This window comes from Glycine max, chromosome 13 (genome assembly GCF_000004515.6).
Source record: "Glycine max cultivar Williams 82 chromosome 13, Glycine_max_v4.0, whole genome shotgun sequence".
NCBI lineage: Eukaryota > Viridiplantae > Streptophyta > Magnoliopsida > Fabales > Fabaceae > Glycine > Glycine max.
Window position 1 is genome coordinate 41,770,553 of NC_038249.2, and position 13,807 is coordinate 41,784,359.

At 33.8% G+C, this 13,807-nt stretch overlaps 1 protein-coding gene across 6 annotated transcripts; it reads left to right on the forward strand.

Annotated features, from left to right (window-relative positions):
- Positions 1 to 541: 541 nt before the first annotated feature.
- Positions 542 to 11,536, forward strand: LOC100805811 (uncharacterized). 6 transcript variants are annotated; one of them, XM_006594934.4, is made up of 13 exons: positions 542 to 1,416; positions 4,099 to 4,198; positions 4,688 to 4,815; positions 5,174 to 5,327; positions 5,475 to 5,584; positions 6,026 to 6,109; positions 6,210 to 6,258; positions 6,343 to 6,434; positions 8,190 to 8,319; positions 8,500 to 8,576; positions 8,668 to 10,142; positions 10,686 to 10,799; positions 10,875 to 11,536. In XM_006594934.4, exons 1-13 carry the CDS (start codon positions 1,316 to 1,318, stop codon positions 11,378 to 11,380), a joined length of 3,120 nt encoding a protein of 1,039 aa, XP_006594997.1. In that variant the 5' UTR covers positions 542 to 1,315; the 3' UTR covers positions 11,381 to 11,536. The 6 variants fall into 6 exon arrangements, with proteins under 6 accessions (XP_006594997.1, XP_040864444.1, XP_006594998.1 ...); XM_041008510.1 differs by having other exon boundaries at positions 4,688 to 4,840; positions 10,875 to 11,530; XM_006594935.4 differs by having other exon boundaries at positions 8,193 to 8,319; positions 10,875 to 11,530.
- Positions 11,537 to 13,807: the final 2,271 nt, after the last annotated feature.

Below are 13,807 nucleotides of genomic sequence, written 5' to 3' on the forward strand. Positions count from 1 at the left end.
TATTTTTTTTGCCAAAAAACCAAACCTAACAAGATTTTTTTTATTGATAAAACCTAACTACATTCTTTTTTTTAGGGAACCTAACTACATTCTAAACACCCATACTCCTACTATCTCTGAGTATAATAGAAATGCAGTAGTTCTTGAAAATATCATGGCGTAATTACAAACCTTGAGTGCTTAATTTTATTAGGGTTAAAAAAATATCTTCGGTAGGAGTAAATTTTCGTTATATATTTGTTCCACATACATTATATAATACACTATAGAAAGTAGAAACTAATTTCTGCCCAAATTATTTTTGTAAAAAAAAAAAATTAAAAAAAGTTGAAGAGTGAAAAGAAAGCCCATCAATAGTGAGACTAACAAAGCCCAAACGATAATACCATTCTATCGCTGGACTCAAACTTGAACTGTGGGCTTGTTTGCGTATTACATAGTCCATGTCAAAAAAGTTTGGGCAATAGCTTGTGATATTTTTGAAGGCTCATGCTAAATACACCTTAACCCCCTTTCTTCTCATTAAATTTTTTATTACCATTTGTATCCTTTTAACCTTGTGTTTGTGTTCTTCATTTTGTCTCCACAAACAACCTCCATCGTGAACCTCCGCAAAATCTCGTAACCACACATCATGAACCTCCACAAAATTGCCCCACCTCAAAACCACTATGAATCCCTTATTATTCTTTGTCTTTCCTCCCTTTTGCAATCTCCATCATACCTGCAAACAGACCCAAAACCCAAACAACAACAAATTAGATCCAAATTAATTTGAAACCCTTAAAACAGAAAACACAACTTTGTCATCATGATCTGTTTCAAAGAAGCAAAGTCAGAGGGTGTTGAGAGAAAGAAGAATGGTTGTCGGTTGTTTGGTTCGGAAAGTGATGGCCGCCATGCACCCATCAAGCAAGACCGTCATGCGCTGGTTTCCATCGTCGACATATGGCAAATGGCAGCCACCATCGACGTTGTGCCCACACCTACCATGAACTGCCATTAAAATGAGGAGAGAGAAATCATTTTCATGTTTGGATATGGTTTCATTTTGTAAAGATTTGGTTTCAATTTGTGCATATTTGGTTTCGTTTTGTGCATATTTGATTTCATTTTGTACAGATCTAGTTTCATTTTTTGCGTATTTGGTTTCCTTTTTTGTGGATCTGATTTTTTTTTTCCGTTAAAAGTGATTCTTTACCATCTTGAGATCAACAGGGTTCAAACATTTGGAGACCCTCCTTCGATCTCTAGCGGGCAATGATTGACCTCAATTTTGGGGTTGAACGTAGCCAATTTTATCGCTTGAGAATCGATGTTGGCGATGGAATGGAGATCAACGTGGCTTTCGATGGTGGCATGTCCCTTGAAGGGAAGAAGACCCAACTTGGGGTGTGTAGAAACATGCTTAAAAGGGTATGATTGGTAATAAAATTTTATTGGGGAGAGAGGGGTTAACTTACCAAACAGAGAGGTTTATTTAGCAAGAGTCTTCTTAAATTATTATCACGTGTGATATTTTTTTCGAAACTGTGCACACACACAAAATTTTTACACCAACAAAATTAATTTTATGCTTTTGGCTAAAACATTTATTACATTTTTTCAAGTTGTTATTTTTTTTATTTACAGCTAGTTGGATAAATGTTGTCCATTTTATATATAAAAGGATCCATTTACAATAGTTAATTAATTTATGAAAATTATATGTTATAAATACGTAACATACTGAGTAAAAACTTTTATATATTTAAGAAGAGTATTAAAATACGTCCATTTTTTTATCACCCCCATTTGTCTTCAGTTTTCAAACCAATTGACTATATTTGACGATAAAGCACAAGCAACACTAACTATTTGTTGTTAGTTTTTATAAAGCAAAAGCACATAATATAATTGACAAGATATTTATTATATAGTTATATCATTTAAAGTAAAAAAAAAATCATAAAATTTGTTTTAAGTCTTACTTACTCACAGCAGGGTCGATCCTGGACAATTTCTTGCTTATAGTATTATTATTTGATATGTACCATCTTCTTTATTTGTGTCCATGATTCTTCTAAGTTTATGATCTTTCTTAGAAATCTCTTGTACCATAAATCGGGGAAAAACTATTAACAAAAGTTAGGTAATGATTTGATGCATACCTTACTTGATGAGTCATTGAAATAGTAGATTTTCTATGTTTGTATGTTAGTCATTCCTTCATTTTTGTTATGCCATGTGAAAGTGTTATCCTTACTTACATGCAAGTTACGCAAGTGCAAAACATCCCTAAAATCATTGACTTGTGATAAGTATATTACATTAACACCAATCTCTCTTTTCCCCCCCTTGTTTATTAACCACTTCATTCAAATCAAATAAACATAACCATCAATTTTTACTGTCAAGAATCCTGTAAAAAAGCCTTCATGCAATGCTCTTGGTGGTGTTTAAAGAATCCATACCCTCTAATGCCACGTCAGCTAAAATCCAATGATCATTCGGTCAAAAATACTTTAGTTAAAAAAATAGATAAATAATTCAATTGGGACTTTTATAATCAAGGTTACAAAGGCTAATTTTGCTCAAATTAGCTTGAAAATTAAAAAATGAGCAGTTGGAAGAAAAAAAATAATCTATTAAATTATAAATGTTTGATGAAATTAATTATAAAAAAATTAAAAAATATAAAATGACAAAAAAAAATTATGATTTATTTTAAAAAAATAACAAAAAAATGAATAAATATATTAAAAATAAAAGTAAAAAATACTAGAAACTAAAAACTAACATTTTTAAAAATAGTACTAAAATAACACGTCTCAATAAACATTAAGAATTGTTGAAAAAAATTATTTACCCAATACTAAAATAAAATTTTCAACTAATAAATAAAACTAAAAAGTTAACTAAAATTTCTTATCCATGAACAAAATTATGATATTCTAAATCAAAAAGATATCCGTGTCTCTTTTGATGACGAAGAAAGGAGCTTTTCACCAAACACAGCCGTGTGAAAAAAAAAAAGTGAATCACGTGTCACATATACAAACGAGGACTTAGGAACGCACACATCGTAGAGAATCTAAATACTGAAACAGTGAACTCGAGTTGGACAAATTGCAACGGATAGAATCAATAAAAGGAGGGAGTCAACAGGACAAAAAGGGCACGTTGCAGTAAATAAAACAAAACAGAAGGGCATGAAACGGAGTTAGAAAATAGAACGACAGCGACGCGTGAAGGAGAGAAGCAGCAGCCAAAACGTCCGATCCAAACAAAGCCTTATTCTCTCTCTCTCTCTGTCTTTAAAATGGTTTTCTTTACACTTTGCTCACTCTCGGCCTCTCGCTCTCCCCCTGTGCGTCTTCCTTATCGTGCTTGCGTTTCTTCTCGAACAATCTCTTCCTCTTACCGACGATCTCATCACTGTAAGTTATGGAGCTCCAATCCATCGCCCTAACTTCGAATATTCGAATCAATTTCTTCGTATAGATCCCTAATGCATTCGCGGATTAATTTCACCGATCATTGTTATCGCTCGTCAATTTGTTGTTTCGTTGTTGTTTTTTAATATTTAAATTCACAATCCAGCTTTGGCTTTCGGATTTTGTCGGATTTCGATTTTGTTAGCTTTGAACAATCGTGGTTAGGTCTTTGATTGCCTATTATTCCCTTTGTGCTTGTGTGATTTTATGCTCCGATTAGTGTTTAATTGATCTGAGGTTTCTCAGGGACGTGCTTCAATCTATTTATTTATTTTTATTTGGATTTAAGTATAAGAATTGAAGCTGTGTTTTATGGTTGTAGTCCACTTCTCTTGTGTAATTGTTAATCGTATTTCGAATTTCGCATATTGTCTAATGCATGAATTCTTTTCCTGTTTTTTTGTTGTTATAGTATCCTAAAGTGACTGTGTGACAGTGCAAAACGTTGTTATTAAGTTGTTGCGTCAAGGGGTAGATGATAATTTGCACTATCAAAGTTGTTGTTCCTGAGGCAAAATAGTATTTGGTTTCACTTAAAAGTAGACTTTTTCCTCTTGTAGCGGTGTTTGCTTGGCTGTTGTGTCGGTGACATGTGTTTCCTGGTTACTGAATTTTTATCCAGGGCAATCATGAGTGACGAAGGAGAAAGGACTTGTCCTCTCTGTGCTGAAGAGATGGATTTGACAGATCAGCAGTTGAAACCATGCAAATGTGGTTATCAGGTTTGATTCTATTTCTATGTTCTTTTTTTTGTTATCAGGCAAAGTCTGAAGGTTTTTATACAATATGTTGTGTTTTTTAAAGTTAATTTTTTGCCACTCTGGCTGCTTTGGTTTTTTGGTCCATATAGATTTTCTTCTCAGTTGATCTTTTTTAACATTTGGCATTCTTCACTGTTTATTCTCTCCCTGTCTTGTTCCATCCTTAGTTGTATTTTATGCAGCTTGTAATTCTGCCAGGTGGCATTTATTAGTGAATTCTACAATATGTTACTGATTATTGCATACTGACCGAATTGTGCGGGTTACTCTCTAAACTATTTAGTAGCAGTGTTTCTTTTTCCTGTTTAGAATAAAGTGCTACTTCATCTTTTGTAAATCAACATGTGTTTAAGATACAGGTGCTGTTATTTATTTTGGGTTTTCTGTGGAAAATTTTTATATCATAAACACTAATGGTGAATAATATTTTTTATCTCTACTTGACTGTAGATATGTGTCTGGTGTTGGCATCACATACTGGAAATGGCTGAGAAGGATGACACAGAGGGACGATGCCCTGCATGTCGTTCTCCATATGATAAGGAAAAGATTGTTGGGATGGCTGCAAACTGTGAGAGGTTATTCTGTTAACAGTACATTTCTGTAGGTTGAAGTGTTGTGTTGCTTTCATAGGCCCTTTCTTTGTTTTTAAATTAAGCATGCATGCATGCATTTGCAATTTTGCATAACCATATCTTCAAACTACACTCTAAATAAGCTATCATATTATGCTATATTATCTGTCTTTATGATAGAACAAAAGAAAATACCAGTTATAAGCTACTTAGAAACTTGTTTAAGCTAGGCCTTATTTATGATGGAACAAAAGTCTTATGATTTTTGTTTCTTAGATCTTTATCTTACTTAGAAACTTGTTTAATCTGCCAAACTAGGCCTTATTGGTGTGTTTCTCTTGTTAATTATGTCTTTACTTAGATTGGTGGCTGAAGTTCATATGGAAAAAAAGGTGAAGAACCAGAAAGCAAAGTCAAAATCTTCTGAAGCACGGAAGCAGCTCAGTAGTGTGCGAGTAATTCAGCGGAATCTGGTTTACATAGTGGGATTGCCTCTCAATCTGGCAGACGAAGATGTAAATTTTTTACCTCATGCTTTCAAATACAATAGTTGCCGTCTTCTGTATCTGTTTTGTTTTCAGGCCACCATCCCCTCCCTTGCCTTCTCATTTTTTCTTATTCTCAGTGTAAATTTACTAATATTTTATTTTATCTCTGTGCAGTTCCTCCAGCAGCGAGAATATTTTGGTCAGTATGGAAAGGTCTTAAAAGTGTCAATGTCTCGGACTACAGCTGGTGTTGTTCAGCAGTTTCCAAACAATACATGTAGTGTGTAAGTTTATGTTGTCTTCAATGCAGCTTAGCTTTTTTTCTTAGTGGTATTGTGCAGGATTATTAGTAGCAGCAGTGGTAGCCCCCATAGTGGCATAGCAGAGTGACTCGTGGCCAATTCTAATTGCTTGTAGTGGAGCACTTCACTGTTGTGGTCCATAGTGGCCGGCTGACTGCTACTCTATCAGGAGTCAAATTCCTTGTTCTGACCCCTTAAGATCTATACTGGATGGAAGGAAATGACGAGCAAAAGACTTCACCAAAGCCAATATCTTTTCTTGAGTAAAAGAAATAAAAAAAGCCACTTACATTCTAAAGTTCAATTGTTAAAAGAAGACCTAAACAGGATTTCTGGCCTTCACCCTCTCCATGACTGTTATGTCTGCTTACCTTTCTTTATAATATAAAACTGTAGCAGTTCCTGAATTTTTTTTTGCCTCAGATATATTACTTACTCGAAGGAAGAAGAAGCAATTCGATGCATTCAAAATGTGCATGGATTCGTTTTGGAGGGTAGACCTTTAAGGTACCTATCTGGATTTACTGAAGCTATTCAGGGTGATTAGCCTGTGGTAATCCAATTCTATCTTATCAGTTCTCAATGCTTTTGGTTTATGCATTTGCAGGGCTTGTTTTGGAACCACTAAATATTGTCATGCATGGCTCAGAAACATGGTTTGAAAATTACTAATTCCTTATGAATTATAACTTGTTCTTTCACTAGTTAAAGCTTGATTGGGGATAGATCTTGATGACCAGCCTTGCAGCAATCCAGATTGTCTATATCTTCATGAGATTGGCTCTCAAGAGGATAGTTTCACAAAAGATGAAATAATTTCAGCATACACTAGGTATTTTTCTAATCTTAAATGAGCTTTCATGCAAGGCCTGTTATGATTCTGTTGAAAGATAGAATCTATTGCTTATATGATCCAGCCATAATTGGATAAAGTAAAGGAGAGTACTTTACCTTATCTTGTTAAGAAGAATGTTTCTTGTCCTGGTCATGTTAGCATTACATATTAGCTTTCAGTTTTAAATTAACATTGATGGATCTGTTATCTGCCATACCTTTTTTATGATACTAAATTATGAGTTTCATAGCTGAAACTTTTATTTGCTTAATCATGTTGACTCTAGTTAAATATTTATAAGAACATGAAACCTTATGCCTCAACGCTCTAAATTGAGGAAGTAATAAATGATAAAACCGTTCCTTGAAATAATTGAAACTCCCCAAGCATTATCTTTTTCAAGGGCAATTGGCTAACTTTTTTTTTTCCTGCAGTTTGTTAAAGGCTGCATGTATTTTTTAAATTGATTCAAATGGGTTTTGCTTGGCAGTTGATACATGATTGGACCATTCATTTTTCCCCCCTATTCTATATTGTTCATAGGAATCATTAAATTCTAGATTGCTCTGATTTATTACATATAATTTCTTTTTTTTTTCCCTATCTAATTAAAGGTTTCAATTGCTTTTGAAATTAATATTTTAGCTTGCGCTTTGCACAGGATATATATTTATTTTTATATAATTATAATTCATAATAAATAATTAAAATTTGTAAATCATGTTATTATAAAATTCATAACAAGTAAATATTTGAAATTATCTTTTGGAGTTATAATAAGTAATTAAATTTTAATATATGGTGTTTAAAGGGATGAATTCGTTCATAGGAATCATTAAATTCTAGATTGCCCTGATTTATTACATATAATTTTTTTTCCCCTATCTAATTAAAGGTTTCATTTGCTTTTGAAATTAGTATTTTAGCTTGCGCTTTGTGCAGGATATTTATTTGTTTTTATATAATTATAATTCATAATAAATAAAAAATTAAAATTTATAAATTATATTATTATTAAAATTCATAATAAGTAAATATTTTAAATTTTGAAATTATATTTTTGAGTTATAATAAGTAATTAGATTTTAATATATGGTGTTTAAAGGGATGAATCCGTTCATAGGAATCGTTAAATTCTAGATTGCTCTGATTGATTGCATATAGTTTCTTCTTTTTTACCCTATCTAATTAAAGGTTTCGTTTGCTTTTGAAATTAGTATTTTAGCTTGTGCTTTGTGCAGGATATGTATTTGTTTTTATATAATTATAATTCATAATAAATTGTTAAAATTTATAAATCTATTGTTGTTAAAATTCATATTAAGCAAATATTTGAAATAATATTTTGGAGTTATAATAAGTAATTAGATTTTAATAGATTGTCATTTTTAAATTGAAAGGATAATAAAATTAAGTATAAATCAAGATAAAAGGAGATATTTTTTGGTTAGTTGCAAATGTGTGTGAAATGCACTTCCCAAGGAGAGAAGAGAGTGTAAAAAATTTATAATATAGGAGTAGATGAATTCTAATGGGCTTCACTATACATGAGCCATTTCAAATTAGATTTCCCTAATTTGTCTTTTTTTTGTTGCATATTATCTCTTCTTGTGAAATGCATGTAGTGCTTTTCATACAATGGTCTAGTCACTTGCTTTGTTGTTTTGAAGAAGTCATGTTCAACAAATTACTGTGAAATGCATGTAGTGCTTTTCATACAATGGTCTAGTCACTTGCTTTGTTGTTTTGAAGAAGTCATGTTCAACAAATTACTGGTGCTGCAAACAATATACAACGACAAGCAGGGAATGTATTGCCTCCTCCATTGGATGATTGCATGGATAATTCATCAGGAAAACCAATTGTGAAAAATTCATCAAGTGTAGGGCCTTTTTTTCATGCTTTCTTTAACTCTTGCATAATGCCTCCTTTTTTTAGTGTTTTTTTTTACCATGTCTTTATTGTGTGCTAATTTGATATTTAGTTTGTGCATGGAAATTTTAGTTTGTGCATTCTGCATCTGAATATGTAGGCACTAACTTTCTATTTTTATCATATGCAGACCTCTGTTAGCATTGTAAGAAGTTCACCTCCTAATGGAACTTCTGGGAGACCTATAGCTCTTTCTGCGGTTGCATGGTAATTTATATTTGTATAATTGTATTCAGCAATGAAGGTTGAAGTAATTTAAATTTATAATTTAAAAATTTCCAATCAATGTGTTTGCTAGGGGTACACGGGCTACAAATTGTCAGCCAGCTGCTGATGGTTTATTATGTCCAAATGGACTGTCCAGGCCTAAACCTGATACAATCAGCAGCAGCCTACCCTTTTCCTCTGCTGTTGCATGCACAATTCAGGCTTCATTAAATAGTGATGTGACAAAGAGGCCACTGTTGAGTGATGGGAGTCGTAGTATGACACCTCAAATAAAAAATGAATTATTGAAACCTGTTGAACAAAATAGAAGCATGGATATCCTGGATAGTGCTGGTGAAAGAACTTTGGTTTCTGATGTTTCTCTTTCAGCTGTTAAATTGAACAACCAGTTGTCTTCTCTACCATTAGCCGGAGATAGTGGTAGAGGCAGCTTTACTGCAACTAACACAACTAGTTCAATTGACATCACTCGACAACCATTAAGCTTTGGTCCTGAGGAAGCAGTTATATCTACCTGTGAAGAGATTGAGAATTTGTCCTGCGAGTTTTCTTCTGTTTACATTGATAGAAATGCCCAAAATAAACACTACAGCCTATCCATACCTAGCAGCTCACCTGATAATGTGTTGGTTAAATCTATGCAATCTCAAGAATTGCAGTATAATACTGACAAATTGAAAGATTTAATGATTAAAAATGCAGACAGTAAAGCTGCTGCATTATATAATGAGGTTTGTAATTTAAAGGAACAGTGTGATTTGTCATTGGATTCTCAATCTCAAGTAGTATCAGCTAATACTGAAGTGGAAGATGATGTAACAACTTTTGATAATCAGAGACTTAAGGATCCAGAAGTTATTGGTTCTTATTTGCCCGAGTCAGCCAGTTTCCTTCATGTCTCAAATCATTCTAGTCCTCTTCTTCTGCAGCGTGGTGACCCATGTAATGTTGTAAATGCTGGTTTTTTAGATGCCAATGATAAAGTTGAGGATAACTCACTATTACATGCACATAACATATGCAATGGATATTCTGATGAGATCAGTACCAGTTCTTATTGGTTCCGCCATGATGCAAGCAATGAGCACCACATTGGAAGATTAGTTAGTGATGCAGTTAATATTGGAAGTGATGCTGTTATGGACAAGGGTGAGAGTAGTATAATTTCAAATATATTATCGATGGAGTTTGATGCCTGGGATGACTCGCTGGCATCACATGAGAGTTTGACCAAGTTGTTGGGTGACAACACTGACAGCCAGAATGGTCCGTTAAAAAAATCTAGTTCTAGGAAAGTTCAAAGTAACAATCAATCAAGATTTTCTTTTGCATGGCAGGAGGAATCCAAATTCCAAGCCAATGTACCTCCATCTTCTGGTGCTACCCAGCCATTTCCAAAGAATGGCTCACTCATCCAGGATTTTGTGGAAAGAGACTTTTCTTTGAACAAGCTGGGTTTTGCAAATGGCTTCCCCTCCAATAACCTCAAGGAATCTGGAAATCTTGGCAGTGGTCATTTCATTGCTTCAAACAATAAGCTTTCAGGTTAGTTAGTATTAATAGCTTACTTAAACTGGCTATTGTAGCTTTTATAGAAGCATTTCTTATCATTGGTACTTTTGCTGCTCTTTTCATAGCCATGCTTGTCTTATTTTGTGCTATTCTTGTTGAATATTCTTCTTAAGTAACCTGTATTTTGAAAAATGTCTTACTTTTGGTGAGATTTGCCAGAAATAACTAGGGAAAAGTCTATAGTCAAGAGCTGACTTAACTAATGGTACTCTGCACAAAATTTCAATATTAAACTTGTGTGTAGATTAACAAAAATTGAGTTTTTATCACGTTTGGGAGAATAAAAATTTGCTTAAGTACACTTGTATTGCCCAAAAAACCCATGAAAGGTCCACTTCTCAGGTTTTACTCAAGTTAAATGTTTGGATAACATACCTTTTTCAATTTTTGTGGTGGTTTATTGTAGATCACTGACTTTGAGAGTTAAGTCACCAAGTTAAAGTGGCATGACAGCTTATAGAAGTGTCTTTTCTTCGTTTAGAGATGTAATGACATTCCTTTATCATGTACTTTCAGCTGTTTCAAGAGCACAAATTTCAGCACCGCCAGGATTCTCTGTTCCGAACAGGGCACCACCTCCTGGTTTCTCTTCAGTTGAGAGAATGGGGCAGGCTTTTGACTCCCTCTCTGGTTAGTTATTGTTTCTTTCTACTTTTACATGTCTTTCTGCATATTGGTTTCATTTTAATGTTATGCCCGTTACAGGGAATTCATTGCTGGACCCTTCTTTCTTACTGAGAAATTCTTATCAAACACCCTCAAATGGAAATATTGGTGGTCCAGGTGACGTTGAATTTATGGATCCTGCTATTTTGGCAGTTAGTAAAGGCCCTGAACAGTTTAACTACTTTGAAAATGAGGCCAGAGTTCAATTATTGATGCAAAGATCTCCCTCACCACAGCAAGACCTTCGATTTTCTGAAATTGGGAATTCCTTTTCTCAGTTTGGTGATTCTTATGGCATTTCTTCAAGGTTAAATCAATCACAAGTTAGTAATCTGGCTTCATTTCCTCAGTTATCTCTGCAGCAGTCTAGAAATGCAGTCTTGTCAAATGGCCAATTGGATGGGCGGAATGGAAATGGTCTGGGTGTGGCAGAGCTTTTGAGAAATGAAAGACTTGGATTTAACAAGTTTTATAGAGGATATGATGATTCAAAATATCGGATGCCTAATTCTATGGATGTGTTCAACAGGACATTTGGGATTTGAGATTGTTGGGTATATTGGCCATGGTAAAGCCAAGTCAGAAATAAACAAACAGAATTTTTCTGCATTGCCAAAGGTGATGGGGATGGCTCATGACATAACCTGTCTATTGGGCTACGAAAGGATGAAACTCTCGCTTATAGCTGCAGCTGGTTACTGGTAATCATTCAAATCTCAAGCTTTCTCTTTTCTTGCTTTAATTTTTATGGTCTAGTTCTTGATTTTACTCTTCCTCCTAAAAGGCATTGTACATTGTGTACGAAAATGTCTTCAACTACTTGTCCTCCAATACTAGATTAAAAAATATCGTCCTCCATAGGGTTCTAGACTCTATCTTATCATATGTGAAATATTGTCTTCAACTACTTGTTCTAGACTTTGCTGTTCGGTTTTTGAAATGTAAAGCTCTCAATCTCCATCCCTTCTTCTTGTAGTTCTTGATTTGCAGAAGCAAGCTGCGTTGAGATTTAAGAAATCAATCATGGATCGGAAAGTATTTGGCAGGTAGATCTTAGTTGAGTGGTTTCTCTTAGTACAGAACATGGAAACCTGTTGATCGATCGACTATCAAATAATCTCTCCTATTTTGTTAATGATATTTTTTCTTTTACCGATATTGTGGATATAGATAGAGGTTTGATTATTTTTTAATATGTATATTTTGTATGAAATACGTCACTTTTTAAAGTTGGAAATCCCTTCTGATATGTGTATGAAAGAGATCTTTTACTAATGTTGGTTCTTTGTGCATAATTTTTATAATGCCGGTTATATTATATATATATGGTTTCATTTATGGTTTCTGCTAATTGTCCCGCTGCTTTGTTTATCTCCCTTGCATTGTCCTGTCTTGTGATCTTGCAACTGGTTATCAGGCGATTTATAACAGCATGGCTGGAGTGTGACTCATGCCACTTGATGAATGACTTCTTACATGGCTCTGTTAATGCATGTTTTATTTTTCGCAACTATACTTTTACGTAATGTTGAGTTTGGTGATAAATATTAGTATTTTCCCAAGGATTGATTTCGGGTGGTTAATGTATTAAGGTGTTATATGTTTGAAGGTTTGTTTATTTTTACAAACTAGTACAAACTCACGTGTCGTGGGATGAGTATATTTCGTACTAATATTTTGGCGCCTTTTTTAAAAAACAATTTCACTTTCACGGCCTCTGATTACACTTCATTGCAATAATATTATGGTAGGTAGGATATTAAATTTATTCGTATGCGGTCTAAACAATGCGATTCTATTAAAATCCTGTTTCTAAGGTAATACCCCGTTACTTTTCCTGACAACTATTTATGGGTTGTTTCCTACATCCCTTTGTTTATGCTGGAAGTAACTTTGAGGTGCAAGAAGCAACAGCTCTATTTATGCTGCACGAAGTTTACATTTGTTTTGTGCATAGGGTCATTAATTTGCTGTCAATTTAGATCTTACATTTGGGTATAAAGTATCAATTTTTATGCAAACTTGGTCTAACGTTGTTAGTATTTTCTTGTGTTGTATTGCAATGCAATCAGGAAGTTCTCGTAATGATAGATACTGCTTTTGATAACTGAGTTTAGTGTGCCCGGTGTAGTTCAGCCAAATCCGAGATCGTGGTATTCTGTGTATATTAGCTAAAACTATGAAGTGTAGGGATATTTCACTATTTATAAGACAATAGTTAAAATTAGAAATGGGAAAGGACACCAATGTTTTTCTCTTTTTTTTTTGTCAACGGTCACCTATGCCTATTGCTGTAGTCGTGACGCTTGGTAGGTTACTTAATGGAAAGGTCGGGTATTCTTGTCTTGTCAAATTGACCTTGAGTCGAGTATCTTCCATTCTTACTGTGTAATTTTTTTTTATAGCCTCTACTGTAATACTCCAACAACTGCAAGTATGGTGTTTCTAACTATAATTTTGCAAAGGGTCGATTTTAGTAAGCACAAGGAAATGAGAGAGAATCTATTGTTTTTTTAGGGGGGTAAAGTTACTTAGTCAATATTAAAGACCTAGAATTGCTAGAAATTTGACACAATTCAACGGTGATAATTGAAATAATAAAACAGTAAGACATTTGTATGTTCGTTTAAAATAGCGAATGTAAGAATTGTTTAAAAAGGAAATAAAGGAAAAACGTATAAATTTTCAGTTTGACATTTTTTTTCTCCTTGGTTTGACAGATGCATAAGAGAATAAAGCTGCAGCTACTCTTTAACAGATGTCTGTTTTTTTTTCTTTTCGGGTAGCACATAGAATGATAGAAGACAATTAGAAGGGAAGTTGCCACGGGAAAAAATTATAACTACCGGCTACAAGACTATTAGACTAAGGGACGATGGATTAAAGCAAATAACACTCTGCATATCTGTAGACTGTAGGTGTGGCTTCCAGTCACCGTGTTGATTTTTTTTTTTAATTTTTATTTACGAACT

What these genes read in the sequence shown, in the direction of transcription:
- LOC100805811 (XM_006594934.4), top strand. Translation starts at nt 1,316, where the DNA reads ATGTTGGCGATGGAATGGAGATCAACGTGGCTTTCGATGGTGGCATGT. An exon ending in GCTCTTTCTGCGGTTGCATG is followed by an intron (nt 8,577 to 8,667) that starts GTAATTTATATT and finishes TGTGTTTGCTAG; the next exon opens with GGGTACACGGGCTACAAATT. An exon ending in TTCAAACAATAAGCTTTCAG is followed by an intron (nt 10,143 to 10,685) that starts GTTAGTTAGTAT and finishes ATGTACTTTCAG; the next exon opens with CTGTTTCAAGAGCACAAATT.